The 22464-nt window shown below is 41.4% G+C and overlaps 1 protein-coding gene across 1 annotated transcript in view; it reads left to right on the forward strand.

Moving 5' to 3' along the window:
• The window catches only part of LOC126116196 (craniofacial development protein 2-like), a 33941-nt gene extending 12436 nt beyond the window's left edge, over positions 1-21505 (forward strand). Inside the window, exons 2-3 of the mRNA XM_049915034.1 lie at positions 20997-21137; positions 21425-21505. Coding sequence (XP_049770991.1) covers positions 20997-21137; positions 21425-21505 — 222 coding nt within the window. The remainder of the gene's footprint in view (positions 1-20996; positions 21138-21424) is intronic.
• Positions 21506-22464: the final 959 nt, after the last annotated feature.

Here is a 22464-nt window from a genome sequence, read left to right on the forward strand (position 1 = left end):
AATGTAGGAAATTGACGGTGTCTTAATGGACCTTCCTCAGCAAATATAGTGGACAAGCTGCTTGCATTTTGTACTGCGTTTAGATAGCTGTCATAATTATTTACACTTCTTGTGGGTACTGGTTCTGTTGTTATGCCATGTAAACTTACACTCTGCGTTCTGTCATTACTACTGTCATTGTTTGTAGGGTTTGCAGTCATCTGTGTGCCTACATTACTTTGGTTTGCCGCGGCTGGCACTTTGTTTATGTGTATAACTGGTGTCTCTGTATCAGTTTCACATAAGTAGTTGCGTATCCTGTGTTCTAGCTTGCAAATTTGTGTACACTTTGTCGATAATGTCATTTTCCTTTTGCTGAATAACTTTTTCAACTACATCATTGACTAATTTACATTCCTTCACTACCTTTTCCGCTGAGGTACTGGTTTTGTCTAAAGTACCTGCTTCAGCTTGTGAAATTACGTCAGATAAATTTTCATTAATTTTGTCTCTTTCGTTTTTGGCACAGACTGATTCGATTTCAAGTGATGCTACTTTTAAAGTGAGATCGTCAATAGCTATTGGTATGTTTTCGTAATCCTTGTGCAGTTTGTTTACTACGGTAGAGATGTTCTTTACTGTGGAAGTTAATTGTGTTTGTGTAGCTTCCAGGTTCGTGTGTGTGTCTTTCATCGCTTTTATTTGCTGCTCTACTGTATCATTCTGCTCGTTAAGAGTGTCTAATTTCTGTTTTATACCCGTAATGTCGTTGTTTACTTCGGAAAGTGCATCTTGTTTTAGCTGTTTTTCCATGTCTTTAAATTTTACATTCATCTCCTCGCGAAAATTCTTTGTCAAATCACTGATCTGCTGTGCGACTGTATCCTGAAAATCTCTTAAAACTTGGTTTTGCTCTTGTTTTATGTGGTTTATGTCTTGTGTGACTATCAAACTGTCAAATTTTGTATTTATGTCCGTTCGCAAATTGGTGTTTATATTTTTTATGTCTTCACGCAAACTGATGTAATTGGTGTTCATACTATCCAGTTTTTGAAGTATCGCGGCAAGTGCGTCATTTTGGCTGCTATTTAATGTACTTTGGTTGTTGACAACTGACAGGGACAGGTGAAGCCACTCGGATCAGCGGTGTTCCGAGTGGAAATGAGGAACTTCCAGGTGAAGGTAGAAGTTCTTTCAGTTGTTGGCAGCAGCTATGATGTCATACTGGGATTGGATTTCCTGGTTGTGCATCACGCAAAAGTTAACCTGGAACGGCGTATAGTAGAACTGGATGGAATACAATTTCGCCTAGGTTCTGCGGCCGAAAAACCATGACTGTCGCAAGGAACCGCCCAGACGTCGGGTGGGCCACCTAAACTGCGTACAAGGTCCCTTAAGGGTTAACTCGCGGGATACTTTGCCGAAGGGTACAGGGATTGGTGTACTGTGATCAACGTCACTATCGATAGAACAACAAGGAAAATGCTAGGGTACGCTTAGGGGTGCTGATAACGTTCTCAAAGCTATGTAGAGACATCCCAGCACAAAGGATGTCTTGTGAATGAATGACTATGATTGGTTATTATCGAATTTACCCACCGAATTACTGATGCCACCAGCGTGGAAGCACCGTCCACCTTTTTTTTCTGCACACGAGATTTCCAGAGGCAAAAAACTATTTTACACAGCTCGCCCTATTGCACCGACAATTAAACCTTGCAAAGTGCCCTGCACATCGTCAAACACGGAACGACTCTTACTCAGTCACACTGCGTACCGTATCGATGTAGTAAACATACAATTCGTATTCTGCTCCATACATAATCACCCCTTTTACATCATTTGTACATATATCGCGATGACAGACAGCACAAGCACATGCGCCGTAGGTATACTCGCAGTACTAGATATTTCCCGCTTTGTCGGGTGGTCATCCACTTCCAACACGTGACCAGCGCGCCCTCATTGGATCGAAGTCACTCTCAGAACTGTTGTGCAAAGATGGGCTCGTTTCCCCCTGGGACAAATACGTTACTGTTTCTGGTGCGGACCAGCTTGCTTGCTTTACTACACACATCTCCAGACTCTGGGATTACAAGTAAATTTCTCATGGTTTGCTAGAATATCTTATCATTTTCGCGGTACTTCTCGATATCAAGCACTTAACAATATCGCTTGCATAACAGTTCGCTTGCATGACATAATTCCGAAGATAAGACTGGAAATTATTTCTCTAGAAACCCTAAACTTTAGCTAGGTGGAGAGTGCTGTAAACCATAGAGCAACTATAAATTTGCCCCGTCTGCAACGACCTTTATGTGAGAACTCGAAAAAAAGAAGAGGAACCTGATATTTCCACGTGTTCTGTATGTGATTTAAAGCACTGTCTACTTGCGATCGTTCAGGGTAAACCTATCGGTCATCAAAGGACTTCCATCTCATGGGTGATGAAACGTGACACATTCCTCTAAACGAACTGATTTATGCTATATACTCCATCCCCCTATCGCATCTTGGGTGTAAAATCAAGACTTCAGCTTCATAACTACGTTAGCGATAGGTGCTTATGAGCACTGCAATCCCCGTGTATACATTTGCATGACAGATGTTTTATTTACAGAGTTAGTGGCGGAATGACTTGTAATTTTCACATGTTGGAGGCTGCTGCTGTGCGCTTATCTGTTTTCTTGTAAGACGAATTCCCTGTTACTAACCATAATTTTATATAGGTCTGATGTAGACATAGTATATCTTCTGAAGCATGATCGGGTGTGAACAGTGGACGCTATACATCTCTGGAAAGCGATATTGTGCTCCTATCACACAGAGCCAATGTTTTAAGGAAGCAGTTTTACAGTTCGATAACATAGTTTATCGTAGAGAAACCGGGAAGGAGGATGTATGTCATGTCGTTGAAATATATTTCTTACACTGGAATATTAACAGCGCCACATTTCAGACTACTGATAGGTTGGAAATGCAAACGATCTAACATTATAGCCAGTTTTAAGTGTCGACGTTGTAGCCTTAGGAGTGCGTGTGTTTATCTTCTCTCTTACCAATACCTTACAGGTACTGATCCTAGACTCTGGAATAATACTTTAAAATTGATAGCTTGGTTGATTTAAAAATGCTTCGAACTCCATCCGTCTGGAGCTCAATTTAGCATAAACATCACCCGTTTCTCGTTCTTCTTCACCGTCTGCTATTACATCACAACACTTTCAAATCTGTTACTATACATCGATAAGGAGTGCTAACCTAACATGGCTGCATCTCGAGAAATCTTGTGCACTTGGCTGGGTGAGGACTCGGCAAGATCCATTCATTCACGAGGCATGCAATGTAGCGGTCTACTTCTGGTCGGTTGCAGATTGCTGCAGGGTGAGTTGGTCAATAACAGTGCGAGGGCGCTCTTTCGGTATCTAATTTTACCCCAAGACTGCGAGAATGCTCTGTGACACCCATCAGCATAGAGATAGATCGTAAAATAAGAACTATGCTCGAAGTGTTAGAAATATGTAGAGTGCTGTCTGATATACTTTGATGATAGATGTGTTTGAGAGTTAACAATGCATGGACGTACTGCACAGTCATCTATCCAAATTCGTAATGGTACTTGCAAAGTGGGGAGGGGTTGGTTTAGCTATGATACTGAAATTGAGAAACATGCTGTCACATCATTGGTCGGTGTTGAAATTACTGTAAAATTGATAAAATTGTTCACACAATTAACTGTAATGCTTATTATTTCTGTACATCAGGGGTGTCTTTTCTATCCCATCCATCCACTGGTGCGCTGTTGGTTACAGCATAATGATTGACTAACATCACTTGTTTGAGTTGGAGAAAAAGTTTTGATGGAGGACAAAACCTTCTGGGGGATGGATAGCACTGAAACAGTAATCGGGTACATAAATGAAATATGTGGAATAAGTCGAAATGGGATGCGAAACCATCGGCTATTCCATCACTGTGACAGATGAGTTTAAATGTAGAGGTCGTCAATCACTTTCGGACAGCAGTTTGGAAAGTCTCCACAACGCCGCCAAACTCTTCCAGTTTCCTTATGCTGTAACTATCTTTTATTTAAAATCATCCAGTGTGTGCAGCATCTTATGGCAGGTGCAGTGACAACATGATTTACACTGTGTGACGTCTAGTTTTCTGCAAGAGGCAATGGATCAGAAGATGTTTATGTCAGTTTAGAACCTGACACAGACCTCGAAGTCATGGCGGGAAAACAAAATGTATGGCAGTATACAAAGAGTGTTACAGCAGCAAAAAACAACGTTTCAAACAAATACACAGGGTCACAGGGAGCGTCTCCTGCGACTTACTGTATAGTCTGTGCGATACGGTCATCCACCTACAGGATAGGTGATGAAACTTTAAACTGGTCTGTGCAGTGGATCACTACCTGTATATTTAATAGGATCGTCACATGTGGTCGAAGCTGGCACACATGCAGTATTTGTTTTAGATGTTTGGGAGGAGAGAGATGTGGTAAAAATCTTGTTGAGTTCTCTATCGGATGAAGTTAGTGGAGCTTTTATAGTTCGTAATTATTCTCTGGTGGATGGAACAGAATAACGATGATAGAATGTTGGGGTGATAACGTCAATGGGCGCTGAGGGATGTGGATCTGTAATACCTGCTTGTAGTTTGGAGAAGCACTGCAATGCAGTAGCAAAATCGAATTCCTTCACCCAGTTCCCGTACTGTCTTTTAAACTACCTCGTGTTGCAGAAGTAGGTTTCGTTTCCGTCGAATGGTCAAATCACAGTTCTGTCACAGTAACTTAACATCACCTGTTTCTACACAGGTTGCAGAAGGTGATAGATATAGCTTTCTCCGACTTCTACACAGTTCCCTCTTACATTGGAACAATCACATGTGCAAAGCTACAGGGACGGTAGTGCAGAGTCCGTGGGGTAGTTGCAAGATGCATAGGGGCTACCTAAAACCAAGTTGGAACTTTACTATAACAGATAGGTTCGAGAAAGGTGGCTCGTTTTGAGATACGAGTGTGCCAGAAATATGATTCACTAGTGGCTGTAACCATTAATGGTTTTCTCCATAGGTTCCAACGCAAGTATGTGATTGAATGGAAAAACTTGATTCCAAATCATAGACATCATTTCTACCGAAAGCGCAGCACTAGAGATCTGAAAAGCTAGTGTACATTTCTTACAACCTCAGTCATCACACCATCTACTACTGTTTGTGATCCTTCTCAATCAATGATCGCCTATAACTCAGTGGATATATCGCAGAACTTCTGACATGACACCGAGACAGAATGCGTTACAAATACTGGAGAAATATCTAATGGCGGCGGCGTGATGAAGTTGCAAACACCAGTTTCGTACGACTCGTTAGTTGAATCGCTTTCAAAATGTGGTAATTTTATTACGAGGTTGCACCGTCGCCGACGTGTTGGTCTGATACTATACACTCCGGCGATCACCATCTACATTCAGTGTCACGGTATTTGTCTGGAAAAAACCACTTCATTCAGAGGTAATGCCATATGTAGATTTATAAAGCCATTATAGCTTTTAACATGGATACTTGTATGCACCTGTAGAATCAAGACCGCCTGTGAAGGTAATATGGTAGTGTTTTTTAACATCTGGCGGTTTGTAAGACGATTACACCTCTCTTTCTAAGACACAGTGGCACCACTCCCAAGAAAACTTATTAGACATGTCCACCCATCGCTGATTCTCAGGCATATTATTTCGAATCGCCGGAAATCATTTATTGGCGAAGTATTATACTTAGTAGTAGAGGATGCGTGATACGTTCACCTTGAGCATCAGGCTCATACAGTATATGTCTGTGCTCCGACATGTTGCAATGGAAATGACTATGTCCAGTCGTAAGGAAGGTATGCACTTGACATGGAATACTGTGATAGCAAAGGGGAGAGTATGTCAAGTTATAAGAATGATACAGATATTTCTATTTCCAGAGCAACAGACGTCAGCAGGATGTAGCTCCGATACCTGGCTCAATGTCGAATGTCGTTCCATTGAGACCGCGATTGTAACGTTTAATTGCAAGTACGAGGTGCATTGAAGTTCTAAGGCCTCCGATATTTTTCCTCCGGACTGGAAAGAGATAGAAACATGCGCATCGTTTTAAAATGAGGCCGCGTTCATTGTCAATACGTCCCAGAGATGGCAGCACCGTACGGCAGATGGAATTTTACCGCCAGCGGCGAGAATGAGAACTGTTTTAAATACTTAAAATGGCGACGTTTTCCTTACTTGAACAGCGTCCAATCATTCGTTTTCTGAATTTGCGTGGTGTGAAACCAATTGAAATTCATCGACAGTTGAAGGAGACATGTGGTGGTCGAGTTATGGATGTGTCAAAAGTGCGTTCGTGGGTGCGACAGTTTAATGAAGGCAGAACATTGTGTGACAACAAACCGAAACAACCTGGGGCTCGAACAAGCTGGTCTGACGACATGATCGAGAAAGTGGAGAGAATTGTTTTGGGGGATCGCCGAATGACTGCTGAACAGATCGCCTCCAGAGTTGGCATTTCTGTGGGTTCTGTGCACACAATCCTGCATGACGACCTGAAAACGCGAAAAGTGTCATCCAGGTGGGTGTCACGAATGCTGACGGACGACCACATGGCTGCCCATGTGGCATGTTGCCAAGCAATGTTGATGCGCAACGACAGCATGAATGGGACTTTCTTTTAGTCGGTTGTGACAATGGATGAGACGTGGATGCCATTTTTCAATCCAGAAACAAAGTGCCAGTCAGCTCAATGGAAGCACACAGATTCACGGCCACCACAAAAATTTCGGGTAACCGCCAGTGCTGAAAAAATGATGGTGTCCATTTTCTGGGACAGCGAGGGCGTAATCCTTACCTATTGCGTTCCTAAGGGCACTACGGTAACAGGTGCATCCTACGAAAAATAGCCTCAGCGATTTTCCAGTGGTCAAAACAGGCTCCTAAAGAAGCCTTCGCCGCTGCCATGGATTCATGGCGTCAGCGTTGTGAAAAATGTGTACGTCTGCAGGACGATTACGTCGAGAAGTAACGCCAGTTTCATCGATTTCGGGTGAGTAGTTAATTAGAAAAAAAATCGGAGGCCTTAGAACTTGAATGCACCTCGTATAGCGATCAAACATATATGTGACCGATTTCCTAGGATAATTCTGTCTAGGGGTGCTTGGTGTGCCGCACCGTTGTCCTGTGGCAATAATGATTCACGTTTGCCGTTAACGGCAGGAGCTGAACGAATGGAAAGGTCTGTTGGGAGTGTAGGAATGTAGCTGACTTAACCGAATCGTTCTCTAGACGGCTGAATAGCGAACTAGCATGTGTTGGATAGCTTTCGCGATCGCATGGAGAGATTGAGAAGATTCAACATGTACATGTGTTTGCGCTGGACCATTATTCCCTCCCATGTACACTCCTGGAAATTGAAATAAGAACACCGTGAATTCATTGTCCCAGGAAGGGGAAACTTTATTGACACATTCCTGGGGTCAGATACATCACATGATCACACTGACAGAACCACAGGCACATAGACACAGGCAACAGAGCATGCACAATGTCGGCACTAGTACAGTGTATATCCACCTTTCGCAGCAATGCAGGCTGCTATTCTCCCATGGAGACGATCGTAGAGATGCTGGATGTAGTCCTGTGGAACGGCTTGCCATGCCATTTCCACCTGGCGCCTCAGTTGGACCAGCGTTCATGCTGGACGTGCAGACCGCGTGAGACGACGCTTCATCCAGTCCCAAACATGCTCAATGGGGGACAGATCCGGAGATCTTGCTGGCCAGGGTAGTTGACTTACACCTTCTAGAGCACGTTGGGTGGCACGGGATACATGCGGACGTGCATTGTCCTGTTGGAACAGCAAGTTCCCTTGCCGGTCTAGGAATGGTAGAACGATGGGTTCGATGACGGTTTGGATGTACCGTGCACTATTCAGTGTCCCCTCGACGATCACCAGTGGTGTACGGCCAGTGTAGGAGATCGCTCCCCACACCATGATGCCGGGTGTTGGCCCTGTGTGCCTCGGTCGTATGCAGTCCTGATTGTGGCGCTCACCTGCACGGCGCCAAACCCGCATACGACCATCATTGGCACCAAGGCAGAAGCGACTCTCATCGCTGAAGACAACACGTCTCCATTCGTCCCTCCATTCACGCCTGTCGCGACACCACTGGAGGCGGGCTGCACGATGTTGGGGCGTGAGCGGAAAACGGCCTAACGGTGTGCGGGACCGTAGCCCAGCTTCATGGAGACGGTTGCGAATGGTCCTCGCCGATACCCCAGGAGCAACAGTGTCCCTGATTTGCTGGGAAGTGGCGGTGCAGTCCCCTACGGCACTGCGTAGGATCCTACGGTCTTGGCGTGCATCCGTGCGTCGCTGCGGTCCGGTCCCAGGTCGACGGGCACGTGCACCTTCCGCCGACCACTGGCGACAACATCGATGTACTGTGGAGACCTCACGCCCCACGTGTTGAGCAATTCGGCGGTACGTCCACCCGGCCTCCCGCATGCCCACTATACGCTCTCGCTCAAAGTCCGTCAACTGCACATACGGTTCACGTCCACGCTGTCGCGGCATGCTACCAGTGTTAAAGACTGCAATGGAGCTACGTATGCCACGGCAAACTGGCTGACACTGACGGCGGCGGTGCACAAATGCTGCGCAGCTAGCGCCATTCGACGGCCAACACCGCAGTTCCTGGTGTGTCCGCTGTGCCGTGCGTGTGATCATTGCTTGTACAGCCCTCTCGCAGTGTCCGGAGCAAGTATGGTGGGTCTGACACACCGGTGTCAATGTGTTCTTTTTTCCATTTCCAGGAGTGTAAATTGTTTGGTTGACTGCTTCCTCAAATTTCGCGTCTTTATTTAGTTGAGAGGACACCGATTGTGGTGTGTGTATCTAGCAGGTGAAAGACAGGTGGAAGACACGTTTGCTGGTTCCCTAGACATTGTATTGCTATGTAAGAAAAGCACTGACAAGAAAACATTAGCGCGACTGCTGTAATCCTCGCAAAAGATGTACTTTACTATGACGGAAGGCAGTAACAAATGAGGGAAAGCTCTTTCAATTTTTTTCTCAATTAATGAAGAGACTCTGTCTTTAGTTCTCGAGTGGCGAAGATGTATTTTTTGTAAGATGTGTGTGGTAGCCATTTGTGTTGTCTGAATAATAATTATTATTGGAACAAAACCACGAAAGTTTTCTTTTCTTCCATGCATCACTGCAATGTCAGGTCAACAAGTGGCCTGTATTCGGAAGAAGAAGCCCGATTAAGAACTAATGGTGGAAGAAAATGGATATAACCAAGGACACCAGACGTTCCCGATACCACTGGCTCACAATTTACAGGATTTGTGAATTAAAAGAATAGACAATTTATTCCCCCTCAAAAAAACATAAAAAGTCAAATATAATAGTATACAATAAATTTGTTTAATTCTATATATATATATATATATATATATATATATATATATATATATATACATATATACACACACACATAAGAAACACCTTAGTTGACTTCATAATTATAGGGATGATTCGGAACCTGTTACATCACTGATATTGGTATTCGCAAGTGGAGATATCAGTTTCCTCTATTTTTTTCGAGTTCTTACATAAAGCTCTTTGTATATGGGGTAAGTTTCTACTTACTCTATGGTTTACAGCATGCTCCACGTAGCTAAAGTTTAGGGTTTCTAGAGAAATATTTGCCAGTCTGTATTTTCGGAATTATGTCTTGCAAGCTATACTGCTACGGAAGCGATATTGCTAAGTGCTTGATAACGAGATGTACTGTGAAAATGGTATGATATTCTAGCAAACCATGCAATATATTTTTGTAATCTCAGAGTCTGGAGATGTGTGTAGAAACGCAAGCAAGCAAGCAGGTCTGGACCAGAAACAGTAACATGTCTGTCCCAGGGGGGAAACGAACCCATCTTTTCACAACAGTTCTGAGAGTGACTTCGATCCAATGAGGGCACACTCGTCACACGTTGGGAGTGGATGACAACCCGACCTCATGGGAAATATCTACGGTGCATGTGCTTATGCTCTCTGTCATCGCGATATGTGTACGAATGATGTAAAAGGGGTGATCTTGTGTGGTGCAGAATACGAATTGTATGTTTACTACATCAACACAGTACACAGTGGTATATTGCTGGGTTGGAGATCGGTTTCATGCTCTAATATTCAAGCTCCTGTCTTCAGTGGGAGACCAGTGTAACAGAGTAAGAGTCTTTCCATGTTTGAAGACATGTAGGGCAGTTTGCAAGGTTTGATTGTCGGTGCAATAGGGCGGTCTGTGTAAAATAGTTTTTTGTCTCTGAAAGTCTTGTCTGCAGAAAAAAAGAAGGTGGGCGGTGCTTCCACACCGGTGGCATCAGTAATTCGGTGGGTAAATTAGATAAGAGGCAATCATAATCATTCATTCACAAGATATCCTTTGTGCTGGGATCAGGAATCTCTACATAGTGGTGAGAACGTTATCAGAACCCCTAAGTGTACCCTCACATTTTCCTTGTTGTTCTAGCGATAGTGATGTTGATTACAGTACACCAATGTGCGTCAATGATGTCTTTCCAACCATTACTTCCGCTGGTGTGGTATTCATTCTCGCACATAGTGCTGAATGCCTGTCCTTCATAACACTTGTTTGAGAGAATCTTGGCAAGATGCAGCACTTTCCAGAAGCGCTGATTCGAGGACTTCGACAGATAATTTCCTAGGACTGAGGAGAATCGAGACATATAGCTGGTGTTAGTCCAGGCATACCCTAATTTTTTCGGGTGCTGTACAGATATAAAAGATAACTGCACTGTTTGTCTGAAATGCGTATATGTTGCAGTGCAAAGTTACTGTGGTTTATGTCATGGCATGATAACAGAAAATGAGTTTGTCCTATCGTGAGGGATGTATAGATTCAGCGCATCGATAACCAAGAGGGTATGAGAGAGATTTTTATGTGGAAAATTATGTGCACTATAGATACTGAGATTTGTCCCAGATCGAAAGCTGTCAAGAGGAGACATTACCTGTACAGCGATCAGTGTCAGACTGTAGCAGCAATCGTAATATTTAATTGTTGTTACACTGATAAATATGTTACTGGCTCCCAATATTCTTATGAGTCTTATATGTATTTGATGATCTGTAGATAACTTTTGTGGGGTTTAACTGCCAGTGCAGTATGCCAATGTGTAGAAAACAGTTTTCGCCGCTAAGAGTCTGATCTGCAGGAAAAAAAGGGTATACAGTGCTCCCACACCAGCACCAGCAGCAGTTTGATGTATAAATTCAGTGACGGATGGACTGTCCTATTAGGATTGCTAGCAACAATGCACCCTGTGCTATTCTGGGAAGCACGGCAACATCTCTCAGCACTGGACCTGTACCTCAGTTATGCGTCATTGCTCTAGCAACAGTACCTAGGTGAACACATATTTCAACAGTAATTTCCCGTTGTCAAGTATGTAAGGGATGCCACTGCTTCATGCTTGCGGGTCCCGAACGAACACCTGTCCGTCGCTGGGCAGCTGACAGCTGTGTAGCTACTTCGTGGGCCTGCCGATGCACCCGAGCTCCAGTGTCAGGTGACTGCATGTGTTTCGTCTACATCTACATCTACATGATTACTCTGCAATTCGCATTTAAGTGCTTGGCAGAGCGATCTTTTGTTTAAACTATATTCCATCGATTTCACCGACGAATAGGATGCTCTGAATTAAGAAAAACTACTCTATACATGTGAAGAATACCGATTTAGTTAATTTGCATAAATTTTTTATATCAATGTGCTGTTAGCAGTACAATAGTTAAGAAGAGCGTGTGTGTGAGCGGGTGACGTGAAACAGAACAGCAGGTTAAGTGCAGAGCAATAGGTTACTTTCCTTAATTTTTATGTAAAACGCAGTACAGTAGTTTAAGGGCGTGGGTGACAAACAAGAATGCGCCAGAAATGGCGTTCAGAAACATATGAAATTCGAAAAGTGTACCAGAATTTGAACTTACCACCATTTTCTGGGGTGGGAGGGGGTTTACCAATGGGTGAGAGTTTAATTAATTGATCAATTTAATTATGTAGTCAATCAAATTGGTAAGACTGAGAGGAGCTATTCCAATACCTCAGACCTGAAAGTGTACCTGTAGCAGCGAGGGTGGGGGGGAGGGTGAGGGGTCCAGGGGGTGATGGGATACGTGCCTGTCAATCAAAAGGAAATTGGGGTGCCATGGAAGACCACTCAACAGAACAATAGGTTAAGTACCTGTCAATCAAAGGAGAACCATAGATTTGACCCTGAATGCATACCTGTCCCTGATGACGGCAACCCACACTAACAAAATGGACTGAATCAAACGTAGTCCCACTACTAATTTTGTAGTGTTTAAAACTTGGCAACTGGCAAAAATCGTAGTGTAAACAACTCTGACAACAATAACTATTACTAGTAACCCCATCATCTCAAACAAAACCAACCACTTATTTAGTTATGTATGCATATAAACTATATTTTATTTGTAATTTTAATTGTGATCAAGATAAAAATGTTGTTCCTCATATTGCCTGCACAACCTGTAGTACCACTTTAAACAAATGGCTGAAAGCAAAATATCGAGCTATGCCATTCCCTCTTCTAATGGTTTGGTGTGAGGCAAAGACCATTTTCAAACTGTTGCTTCTGCTTACAAATATTGCAGGGCCTTCAAGAAAAACTAGACATAAAGTAAGATAACCAAATGTATTGTTGGTGCATTTACCTATGCCCCAAGATGAAGGGCTGCCTAATCCTTTCTGTGATTTGAAAGTCACTGGTTTAAAGGGTGGATCCAAAAAATACTGTTTTTTTCGTGGCTGTGGGAAAGCTATACATTCAAGGATGGGTCTATAAGGAAATTATTTGTATCTGGATATGAAAATGCGAAAAACACTCCATGGTTTAGCCTGAAAAAATTATTTTGCTTCCTCTTCATCTCAAGCTGGGTGTTGTGAAGAACTCTGTAAAAGCTGCGGATAAAGGATGTCAGGCCATAAATCATTTGACAGAAAAGTTTCCTGAATTAAATGAAGTAAAGCTGAAAGAAACTATATTTGTTGGACCACAAATACTAAATTGATAAAATATCCAGCCTTTGTTGCTAAACTCACAAAAATCGAATCACCTGTTTGGTTCACTTTCAACACAATAGTTTGTGAAGTACTTTTTGAGTAACAGAAGAGACGACAACTATGTTTCCATTCTGAGTGATCTGCTAGACAGCTACAAGGACATGGGATGAAATGAACCACTTGCCTGGTGCAAGAACATGGGATGTAGAATGTTGGTTAAAATTCACCTGTTTACCTTCCCACCTCGATTTCTTTCTGAAAGTTTGGAAGCTGCAAGCAATGGCCTGGGTGAACAAATTCAGCTATACATCCGCATACTGTCAAGATCACTTGAACTCTTCCACAATGGGCGACTACTGCTGGGGTCTTGTTAAGCAGAGTACTGAAATGACAATCAAAAGAAGAGTGTCGTTGTCAAATTTTTCGAATATCAGAGGAGATTGAGGTTGAAAATATGTTGCGAACTAATTTAGACATTGTGGTGGTATACTGTCCATATGAACATGAAAGACTTCACGGAAGATTTCGAGGAGAGAGCACTCCAGTCGTCGGATTTGAAACCTACGTGTTTTTGGCGAAATGTGGACGACACCTTTGTTATCTGGCCTCACGGCATTCAATCGCTTTTCTTGAGCATCTTAACTCACTTCATCCCAACGTCAAGTTCACTATGGAGATGGAGAAAATCGGCGAACTTCCATTCCTGGACGTGTTGGTACGGAGAAAAGAAGTTGGCACATTAGGTTACACAGTGTACCGTAAACCAACACACACGGACTTAATACTTACAGGCCACCAGCTGTCACCATCCTTCACAACGAAGTGGCGTACTTAGGATGTTGGTTCACAGAGCACGAGCCATATCAGACTCAGACAGCTTATCCAACGAGCTACTCCATCTGCGTACCACTTTCCAACAAAATGGATACTCCGATGGGGAGATTCACCGTGCCTTATACCCAAAGCGGGTTACCCAACGTGAGGAACTGGAAGAAGGCGAAGAACAAAGGGGAATCGTCATCAGCGCAGAGTAGCAGCGGCTGCCTCCGCGCTTGCGCCGAAGTCTTTGGTTCTTCATCCTGTAGGTGGCGTTGCTGTCCTTCCAGCTATCGGTGATATCGTCGCTATTGGCCATCGAATTTGGCGCCTCCACGCATGCGTACTTCCTGCCTAAGACTGGCATAACTAGGGGGCTCTGGTCCTGCCTTAGCAGTGTGTTCGCCGCACCTGAAGATGTCGGCCAGTTGCGCTGAGGAAATATTATGGAGTTTTCACTATGACATCCGACGTCTCGCCCGAGAACCATATATACAATAATTAACAATATCGTTACAGGTTTTTTCTTTACAGACCTCACACATCTTACGTCCAAACAGTTCATCGGTTAGCACAGGAAGAACAACTGAAACACAATTATCACAGTACCAAAAAAGATTATAATTGTCAATGTCCATGAATGTAGTTCTCTGATAATAGTGTTAATTTACACAGAAATTAAATTATTACAGAAATAATGAAATAATTATCGTTATTTTTACACGATACAGTCTTTTTTCTACATTGTATCGTTAATATTGGTTGAAGTTTGTACACCTAGTTCATTTTAACATCTTGTGGCTAGAACATAGTGTTGTGGATGTTACATTGACCCTTCGGCTGAGAAAAAAAAACTGTTTTTTATATTGTGTTTTTTTTATCAGACCACCATATCCATATAGGTTCATTGTTCTCATGATGCAAATGTTCAGATACAATATTGTTAATACATGACACAAATAGTGTTGAGTATTTCAAAGGCTTCAGTAACTGTATAGTCTCGGAAAAAGCGGCGAATACTTTTCTGGATTAACTTATCCCCCCCCCCCCTCCCATTTGGGTTCACTGAATTCGGAAAACCCAAATGGGGCTTCAAGAAAATACAGTTACCTACTCTTAATTATCAGGCTTGACATGAAGATAACATATAATACGTTGAAAATGCAAATTTTATATTTCGGTAAATTGAATCTGAGATAGGAAATGTCTTTTATGGTGGTGTTTCATGAAGGTTAAAAGTTCTAATAACAATTCGCCGATGACGTCGTAGAATCGCCCCCTCCCCCCTGTCGAGCCGCTGGGTCGCAGGCAGGTAGAGGCTGCTGCTGCTGGACTCCCACCCCGACCCCCCCCCCCCCTCTCCCCCGGCCGCGTGGTTGGAGCGTCGGCTTCCGTCGGCTGCATCCTCTGATTGTATCTGTTGCTGTCTGGAAGTAGTACTGCAGCAGGTCTTCCTTCTCTCTTTCCACATCCCTCTTGAACAAGATGGGTACATAAAATATCGAAACATGGGTATCAGTGACAAGATAATAACTATATTCATCCTGTGGAAAAATTTTATTAGTCTCAATTTCACTTTCATTCACATGGATGGAAATAGTTTGTTTTTGGAGGATCTTTACACTGTTCATTTAAATGTAGTGATTCATAATTAGGCCTAACACATATACGACACTGCACCATTATCCATACAGGTGTCCATCGTGCCCTCTGTTTATTTCCTGCAGCGTGTAATCATTTCAGGGAGGCGCTCCGTAGCCAGCGTTCCGTTATATTGTTGCCGCTCGGCTGGCTGTACAGTCTGTCACATAATATTCGGCACGCGAAGACAACATTTCAATGTCAGGTCTTGAGTGCTACGTTGTTATAAATTCTGTTAACAGGTTTTCAAGGTCCATGTCATTGCTGCTAACATTTAACACTCTATGAGCGTTAATGTGTTCTATGATCACAGTTCTAATCACTGTTTATCTACATCTACATCCATACTCCGCAAGCCACCTGACGGTGTGTGGCCGAGGGTACTTTGAGTACCTGTGTCAGTTCTCCCTTCTATTCCAGTCTCGTATTGTTCATGGAAAGACTCCTCGGTGAAGGTATGTTCTCGAAACTTCAACAAAAGCCCGTACCGAGCTACTGAGCGTCTCTCCTGCCGAGTCTTCCACTGGAGTTTATCTATCATCTCCGTAACGCTTTCGTGATTACTAAATGATCCCGTAACGAAGCGCGCTGCTCTCCGTTGGATCTTCTCTATCTCTTCTACCAACCCTATCTGGTACGGATCCCACACCGGTGAGCAGTATTCAAGCAGTTGTCGAACAAGTGTACTGTATCTTACTTCCTTTGTTTTCGGATTGAATTTCCTTAGGATTCTGCCAATGAATCTCAGTGTGGCATCTGCTTTACCGACGATCAACTTTATATGATCATTCGATTTTAAATGACTCCTAATGTCTATTCCCAGATAATTTATGGAATGAATTGCTTCCAGTTGCTGACCTGCTAGATTGTAGCTAAATGATAAAGGATCTTTCTTTCTATGTATTCGCAGCACATTACACTTGTCTTCATTGAGATTCAATTGCCATTCCCTGCACTATGCGTCAATTCGTTGCAGCTCCTTCTGCATTTCAGAACAATTTTCCATTGTTACAACCTCTCGATATACCACAGCACCATGCGCTAAAAGCCTCAGTGAACTTCTGATGTTATCCACAAGGTCATTTATGTATATTGTGAACAGCAACGGTCCTACGACACTCCCCTGCGGCACACCTGAAATCACTCGTGCTTCGGAAGACTTCTCTCCATTGAGAATGACATGCTGCGTTCTGTTATTTAGGAACTTTTCAATCCAATCGCACAATTGGTCTGATAGTCCATATGCTCTTATTTTGTTCATTAAACGACTGTGGGGAACTGTATCGAACGCCTTGCGGAAGTCAAGAAACACAGCATCCACCTGGGAACTCGTGTCTATGGCCCTCTGAGTCTCGTGGACGAATAGCGCGAGCTGGGTTTCACACGATCGTCTTTTTCGAAACCAATGCTAATTCCTACAAAGCAGATTTCTAGTCTCCAGAAAAGTCATTATACTCGAACATAACACGTGTTCCAAAATTCTATAACTGATCCACGTTAGAGGTCTACAGTTCTGCACATCTGTTCGACGTCCCTTCTTGAAAACGGGGTGATCTGTGCCCTTTTCCAATTCTTTGGAACGCTACGCTCTTCTAGAGACCTATGGTACACCGCTGCAAGAAGGGGGCAAGTTCCTTCGCGGATTCTGTGTAAAATCGAACTGGTATCCCATCAGGTCCAGCGACCTTTCCTCTTTTGAGCGATTTTAATTGTTTCTCTATCCCTCTGTCGTCTATTTCGATATCTACCATTTTGTCATCTGTGCGACAATCTAGAGAAGGAACTACAGTGCAGTCTTCCTGTGTGAAACAACTCTGGAAAAAGACATTTAGTATTTCGGCCTTTAGTCTGTCGTCCTCTGTTTCAGTGCGATTTTGCTCACAGAGTGTCTGGACATTATGTTTCGATCCACCTACCGCTTTGACATAAGACCAAGATTTCTTAGGATTTTCTGCCAAGTCAGTACATAGAAATTTACTTTCGAATTCATTGAACGCCTCTCTCATAGCCCTCCTCACATTACATTTCGCTTCGCGTAATTTTTGTTTTTCTGCAGGGCTTTGGCTATGCTTATGTTTGTGTGAAATTCCTTTTGCTTCCGCAGCAGTTTTCTAACTCGGTTGTTGTACTGCGGTAGCTCTTTGGTGTAAAGGGTGGATCCAAAAAATACAATTTTTTCGTGGCTGTGGGAAAGCTATACATTCAAGGATGGGTCTATAAGGAAATTATTTGTATCTGGATATGAAAATGGGAAAAACACTCCATGATTCAGAATGATAAAATTATTTTGCCTCCTTTTCATCTCAAGCTGGGCCTTGTGAAGAACTCTGTAAAAGGTACAGATAAAGGGCGTCAGGCCTTAAATCATTTGACAGAAAAGTTTCCTAAATTAAGTGAAGCAAAGCTGAAAGAAACTATATTTGTTGGACTACAAATAAGAAAATTGATAAAATATCCAGCCTTTGTTGTCAAACTCACACAAATATCGAATCACCTCTTTGGTTCACTTTCAACACAACAGTTTGTGAAGTGCTTCTTGAGTAACAGAAGAGATGACAACTATGTTTCCATTCTGAATGATCTGTTAGACAGCTACAAGGACATGGGATGAAATGAACCGCTCACCTGGTGCAAGAACATGGAGTGTAGAATGTTGGTTAAAATTCACTGTTTACCTTCCCACCTCGATTTCTTTCTGAAAGTTTGGAAGCTGCAAGCAATTGCCTGGATGAACACATTCAGCAATACATCCATATATTGTCAAGATCACTTGAACTCTTCGACAACGGGCGACTACTGCTGAGGTCTTGTTAGGTAGACTACTGAAATGACAATCAAAAGAAGAGTGTCGTCAAATTTTTCGAATACCAAAGGAGATTGAGGTTGAAAGTATGTTGCAAACTAATTTAGACATTCTGTTGGTATAATGTCAATATGTTCATGAAATATTAGTGAGTTGTAAAGTTCTGAATATGTACTTCTTGTTTCTTTTAATTCTATTAATGTTCACCAATTCTCTTTTTTGATTGTGCTGCGTATCTTGGAAATGTGATGTGATAGAGAAAATCTGATAATACCAGTGCACTGAGCATCACAAAATTAGGTAACTCCACCCATTTACAAAGCAGCCAAATACTTAAATTTGATGACTGGTGTAATAAGTCCTGGTATGGTAACAGTAGGTTCACTACCATGTTCGTTGAATAATACTAACTGATTCTTCAAAATTTTCTGATCAAATTCTGCTGTATTGTCGACACAGTAGCGTATCACTTCATTAATGTCATCAAATTTTGTTTGAAATTTGGTGCAATGAGCTTGTGCACCACATGGAATTTTAGCAACAGCCCTAACGTTGTCAGTGCACTTCTGATTTATAGTAGAAATTTCTTGACTCTGCTGTTTGACCACATTAAAGGTTTCATCTGCAGAATCTTGAAATTGAACCTTTTATTCTTTGAACTCTGTTTTTACTGCAGTGATAAAGCTTATCACATTTACCCTGAAATTCGACCATGAGCACATTTTGCTTCTGTGAAATCGAATAAACAAATTCAATTTTTGTTTGTCTTGCTTTATCCTGAACTCCCTGTACTAGATTATCTCCTGCAACAACCTGAGTCTTTAAACTTGGAAAGAATTCAAATAATACCTGTGCCCAGCCTCTTCTAATGTGTCTTCATGTATTGTTTTGCTTTACATACCTGGCATTGTTTCAATTAAATTCACATTATCAGTTTCACTAATGTGACTTATAATCGCACAAGTTATTATCATCATCAAAACTTCCCAATCTAATAAATCGTTTTATCTTGTATGTATGTTTTATGACTTTCTTGTTGGTCTGAATTTGTTTTTAGGATAATGCTAGTGTCTCAGTACTGTTCTACAGTTTCTTCTCTCAGAATTGTCTCAGTGAATGGATGGCGTGAAAGGTGGTGTCTTACAATGTTGGTTTAACTAAGTTGTATTACATTATTTTTAATATTTACTTTATTAATTTGTATTATTTAATTTACTCCTTGTTGCTAACTGAAAAATTATAATGTTTTGCAGCAAACATTCTTTGTTGGTTGTCCTAATGCGCAACAGATTGGCTGCCATTGTTACAATCTTATGTGTTCATAGTGCATTCCAGAAAACGAACCTATGTCCATGTAGGTGAATGACAACGAAGTGTAATGCCAATTTCTGAGTGTCATTTTATTACAGAGTGCATTCTGGCACACAAAACTGTTTAATCATCGTTCTATGACCATGTATCATCATGTTAAAAATAGGCTGATAATATATTTTTGTCTGGCATCTCTTCGTTATAGTCACCTTTTCTCTCTCTTACCTCTTATATTCACTACAACCAACATTAACAACTTATTAACTGGAAAGAGCGTTTGTAAGTGTCTGATGTTCATTTTTCTATGTTACATGTACCACATTTTAATGGGGAATTTACATTTAAAAGAGAAAAGAAATAAAAATAAATAGGAAGCAAAATTATTGATTGAACTTACACAGTTCCCAAAATGTTAATCTTATGGGCCAGCCACAACTGTATAAGCTCATTTTGTTAAATGAAGAAACTGTACAACATTTGCTGAATCAACAATCTTAGATTGTACACACAACCGATTTTGGGATACTTAAAGTCCCATCAGCATTTTTATGGAATTTATGTAATTCCACACAATATGTTATTTCTCTTTCGTTTTGTATTGTATTTAACATGTTTCATGATTCTGGTGACATTTACAACAGCAGGGTTCCTTATATGATATTTCAAACTGGAGAATCCCCTCCCATTTCTTGTAATACAATATTCTGATCATTACTGTTTACACCAGATAATGGAACCTTAAGTGTTCCAATGTGATTCGTGTATACTATATAAGATTGTAGATTCAGCGACTGTTATGCAGTTTCTTCATATTGCAAAATTAGAAAATTCCATTCATCACACCCAGCAAAAATTTTGAGAACATCAATACATCGCTGTTACAGGTAAAGGCAGCCTGCAGTGCATAAGTTCAGTTTATCATGCTGGGTATAATGCGTAATACCGAAAGTTTCGTCCAAGTCATTAAATAACAATATTTTCTGTGTTAAATTTGGGCATTGTTAATGAGATTTCATGATTGTAAGCCGCAAGATGACTGAGTTTATAACATTTTACCAGTAATTGTATGTGCTGCTGCTTTACATTGTTGTACCAGCACTCTTGAGATGGAAATTGTTATCTGGTAGATATTCTTTCAGATTGTAGCCATTCAACATTTTTAAAAAAATATGTACATTAATGTTATGGTACAAATAGACAAGATATTTAAAAGACTGCACAGGGAGATGGTAAGATATAGCTTAACATTGAACAGAATGAGTTACTGAAATGGAAGTTGAAAATACACAGGTTGAGGAAACCGAACAGGACTTGTGCTCTGAAACTGATGAAGATACTACGATAGAAAATCTGTTGTGTGAAAATGATGCTCATTTAGATGATATTCCACGTAGTGTAGTTCATCAATTTGATGATAATGTTTCATATGAGGTTAATGTTCAGATGGGCGATATTTCATGTGAAATGAGCATACAAATAGGCAGTCAACCAACACATTGTTATTTCAACATACTGTCAATGCACTACAATATTCTATAAAATGATGTTTTAGAATCAAAGAAAGGTTATCATTGTCTTCCAGAAGATGTACAGACATTGTCAAATATCAGAAACAGTTAAAGGATACTGCTGAAATACTCGAACATTAAGTCAATACTTCTATGGAAGAACAAGATGCAAGAGTACAAAAAAATGATAATTTAAATTATGAATTACAGCATGTTCTAAATGAGTCTGTCAATGCTGCTATGTCTGAACGAGACAATTCCAATGATTCTACAGAGTCCAAATTGGCTTGAACAAAAGTCACTGTGATCAAAGATTTGACAGAACGATGAGGGAAAATACATTACAAGTTGCAAACATGCAACAGGAATTGTCTACAGTCAGGGGCATTGCTCAAAATACCTCCTGACTGACAATAAAGTATATGATTATTACATAAGTCCTACAGCACAGAGTGCTTCTTGAGTAAAAGGAAAATGGTTTACAGAGCTCTTTTAACAAAAATAAAATCTTATTCTATTCTACAATTATTCTTTGTTTTTATTACAGCAATAATTTTAAATGATTAATTTTCTGTGTCTGAATCTTTATAATCTTAAGTAGTGATGTGTGGTAGTGTATGATAGTGTAGTGTGAATTTCCCACAACCTCAAAGTACTAAACCAGCTTAGACTACACATTCACTTCAGTCATTGTCACACCATCTAAGTCTACTACTTATTCATGCAATGCAACTACTAAAAAATGATATACGAACTACTGAAGGTACAAGATTTCCCATTACTTTGTCGTTATGGTGGCACTAACGCTGGTGTATGGCGTAAATTTCGATGAGTGCCAACATCACCAGTCTGCTCTCTCTCCTATGTGGAAAAATAATTATTCTGCAAAATTCTCTTTTTGCTGAACTGACTAAAAATTTTCTCAGGTTGATGTACAAATTTTCCACTCCAGTTCCTGAAACAAATGTGAAACATAAGGTATTATCGGCATTTGACTGCAAAGCTGCATTTCTTCCGTTCTTCTCTTTCTCACTAATTGATGGTGTGCTTCGCTCGCTGTGCAAAAACATACCAAAGTGACTCGCACATTCCATGCTCACACCACATAGTAAAAACTATCACCCAAGATCAACCACTCAGGCGCTCACGAATTACTCGCGAAAGCCCACAATAATATCATCGCACAATAGTGCGGAAAATCACAAGCGAAAACCACAAGCGAATACCCACAGTGAACAACAATCACATAA

Source organism: Schistocerca cancellata, chromosome 1, assembly GCF_023864275.1.
Source record: "Schistocerca cancellata isolate TAMUIC-IGC-003103 chromosome 1, iqSchCanc2.1, whole genome shotgun sequence".
In the NCBI taxonomy this organism is placed as follows: domain Eukaryota; kingdom Metazoa; phylum Arthropoda; class Insecta; order Orthoptera; family Acrididae; genus Schistocerca; species Schistocerca cancellata.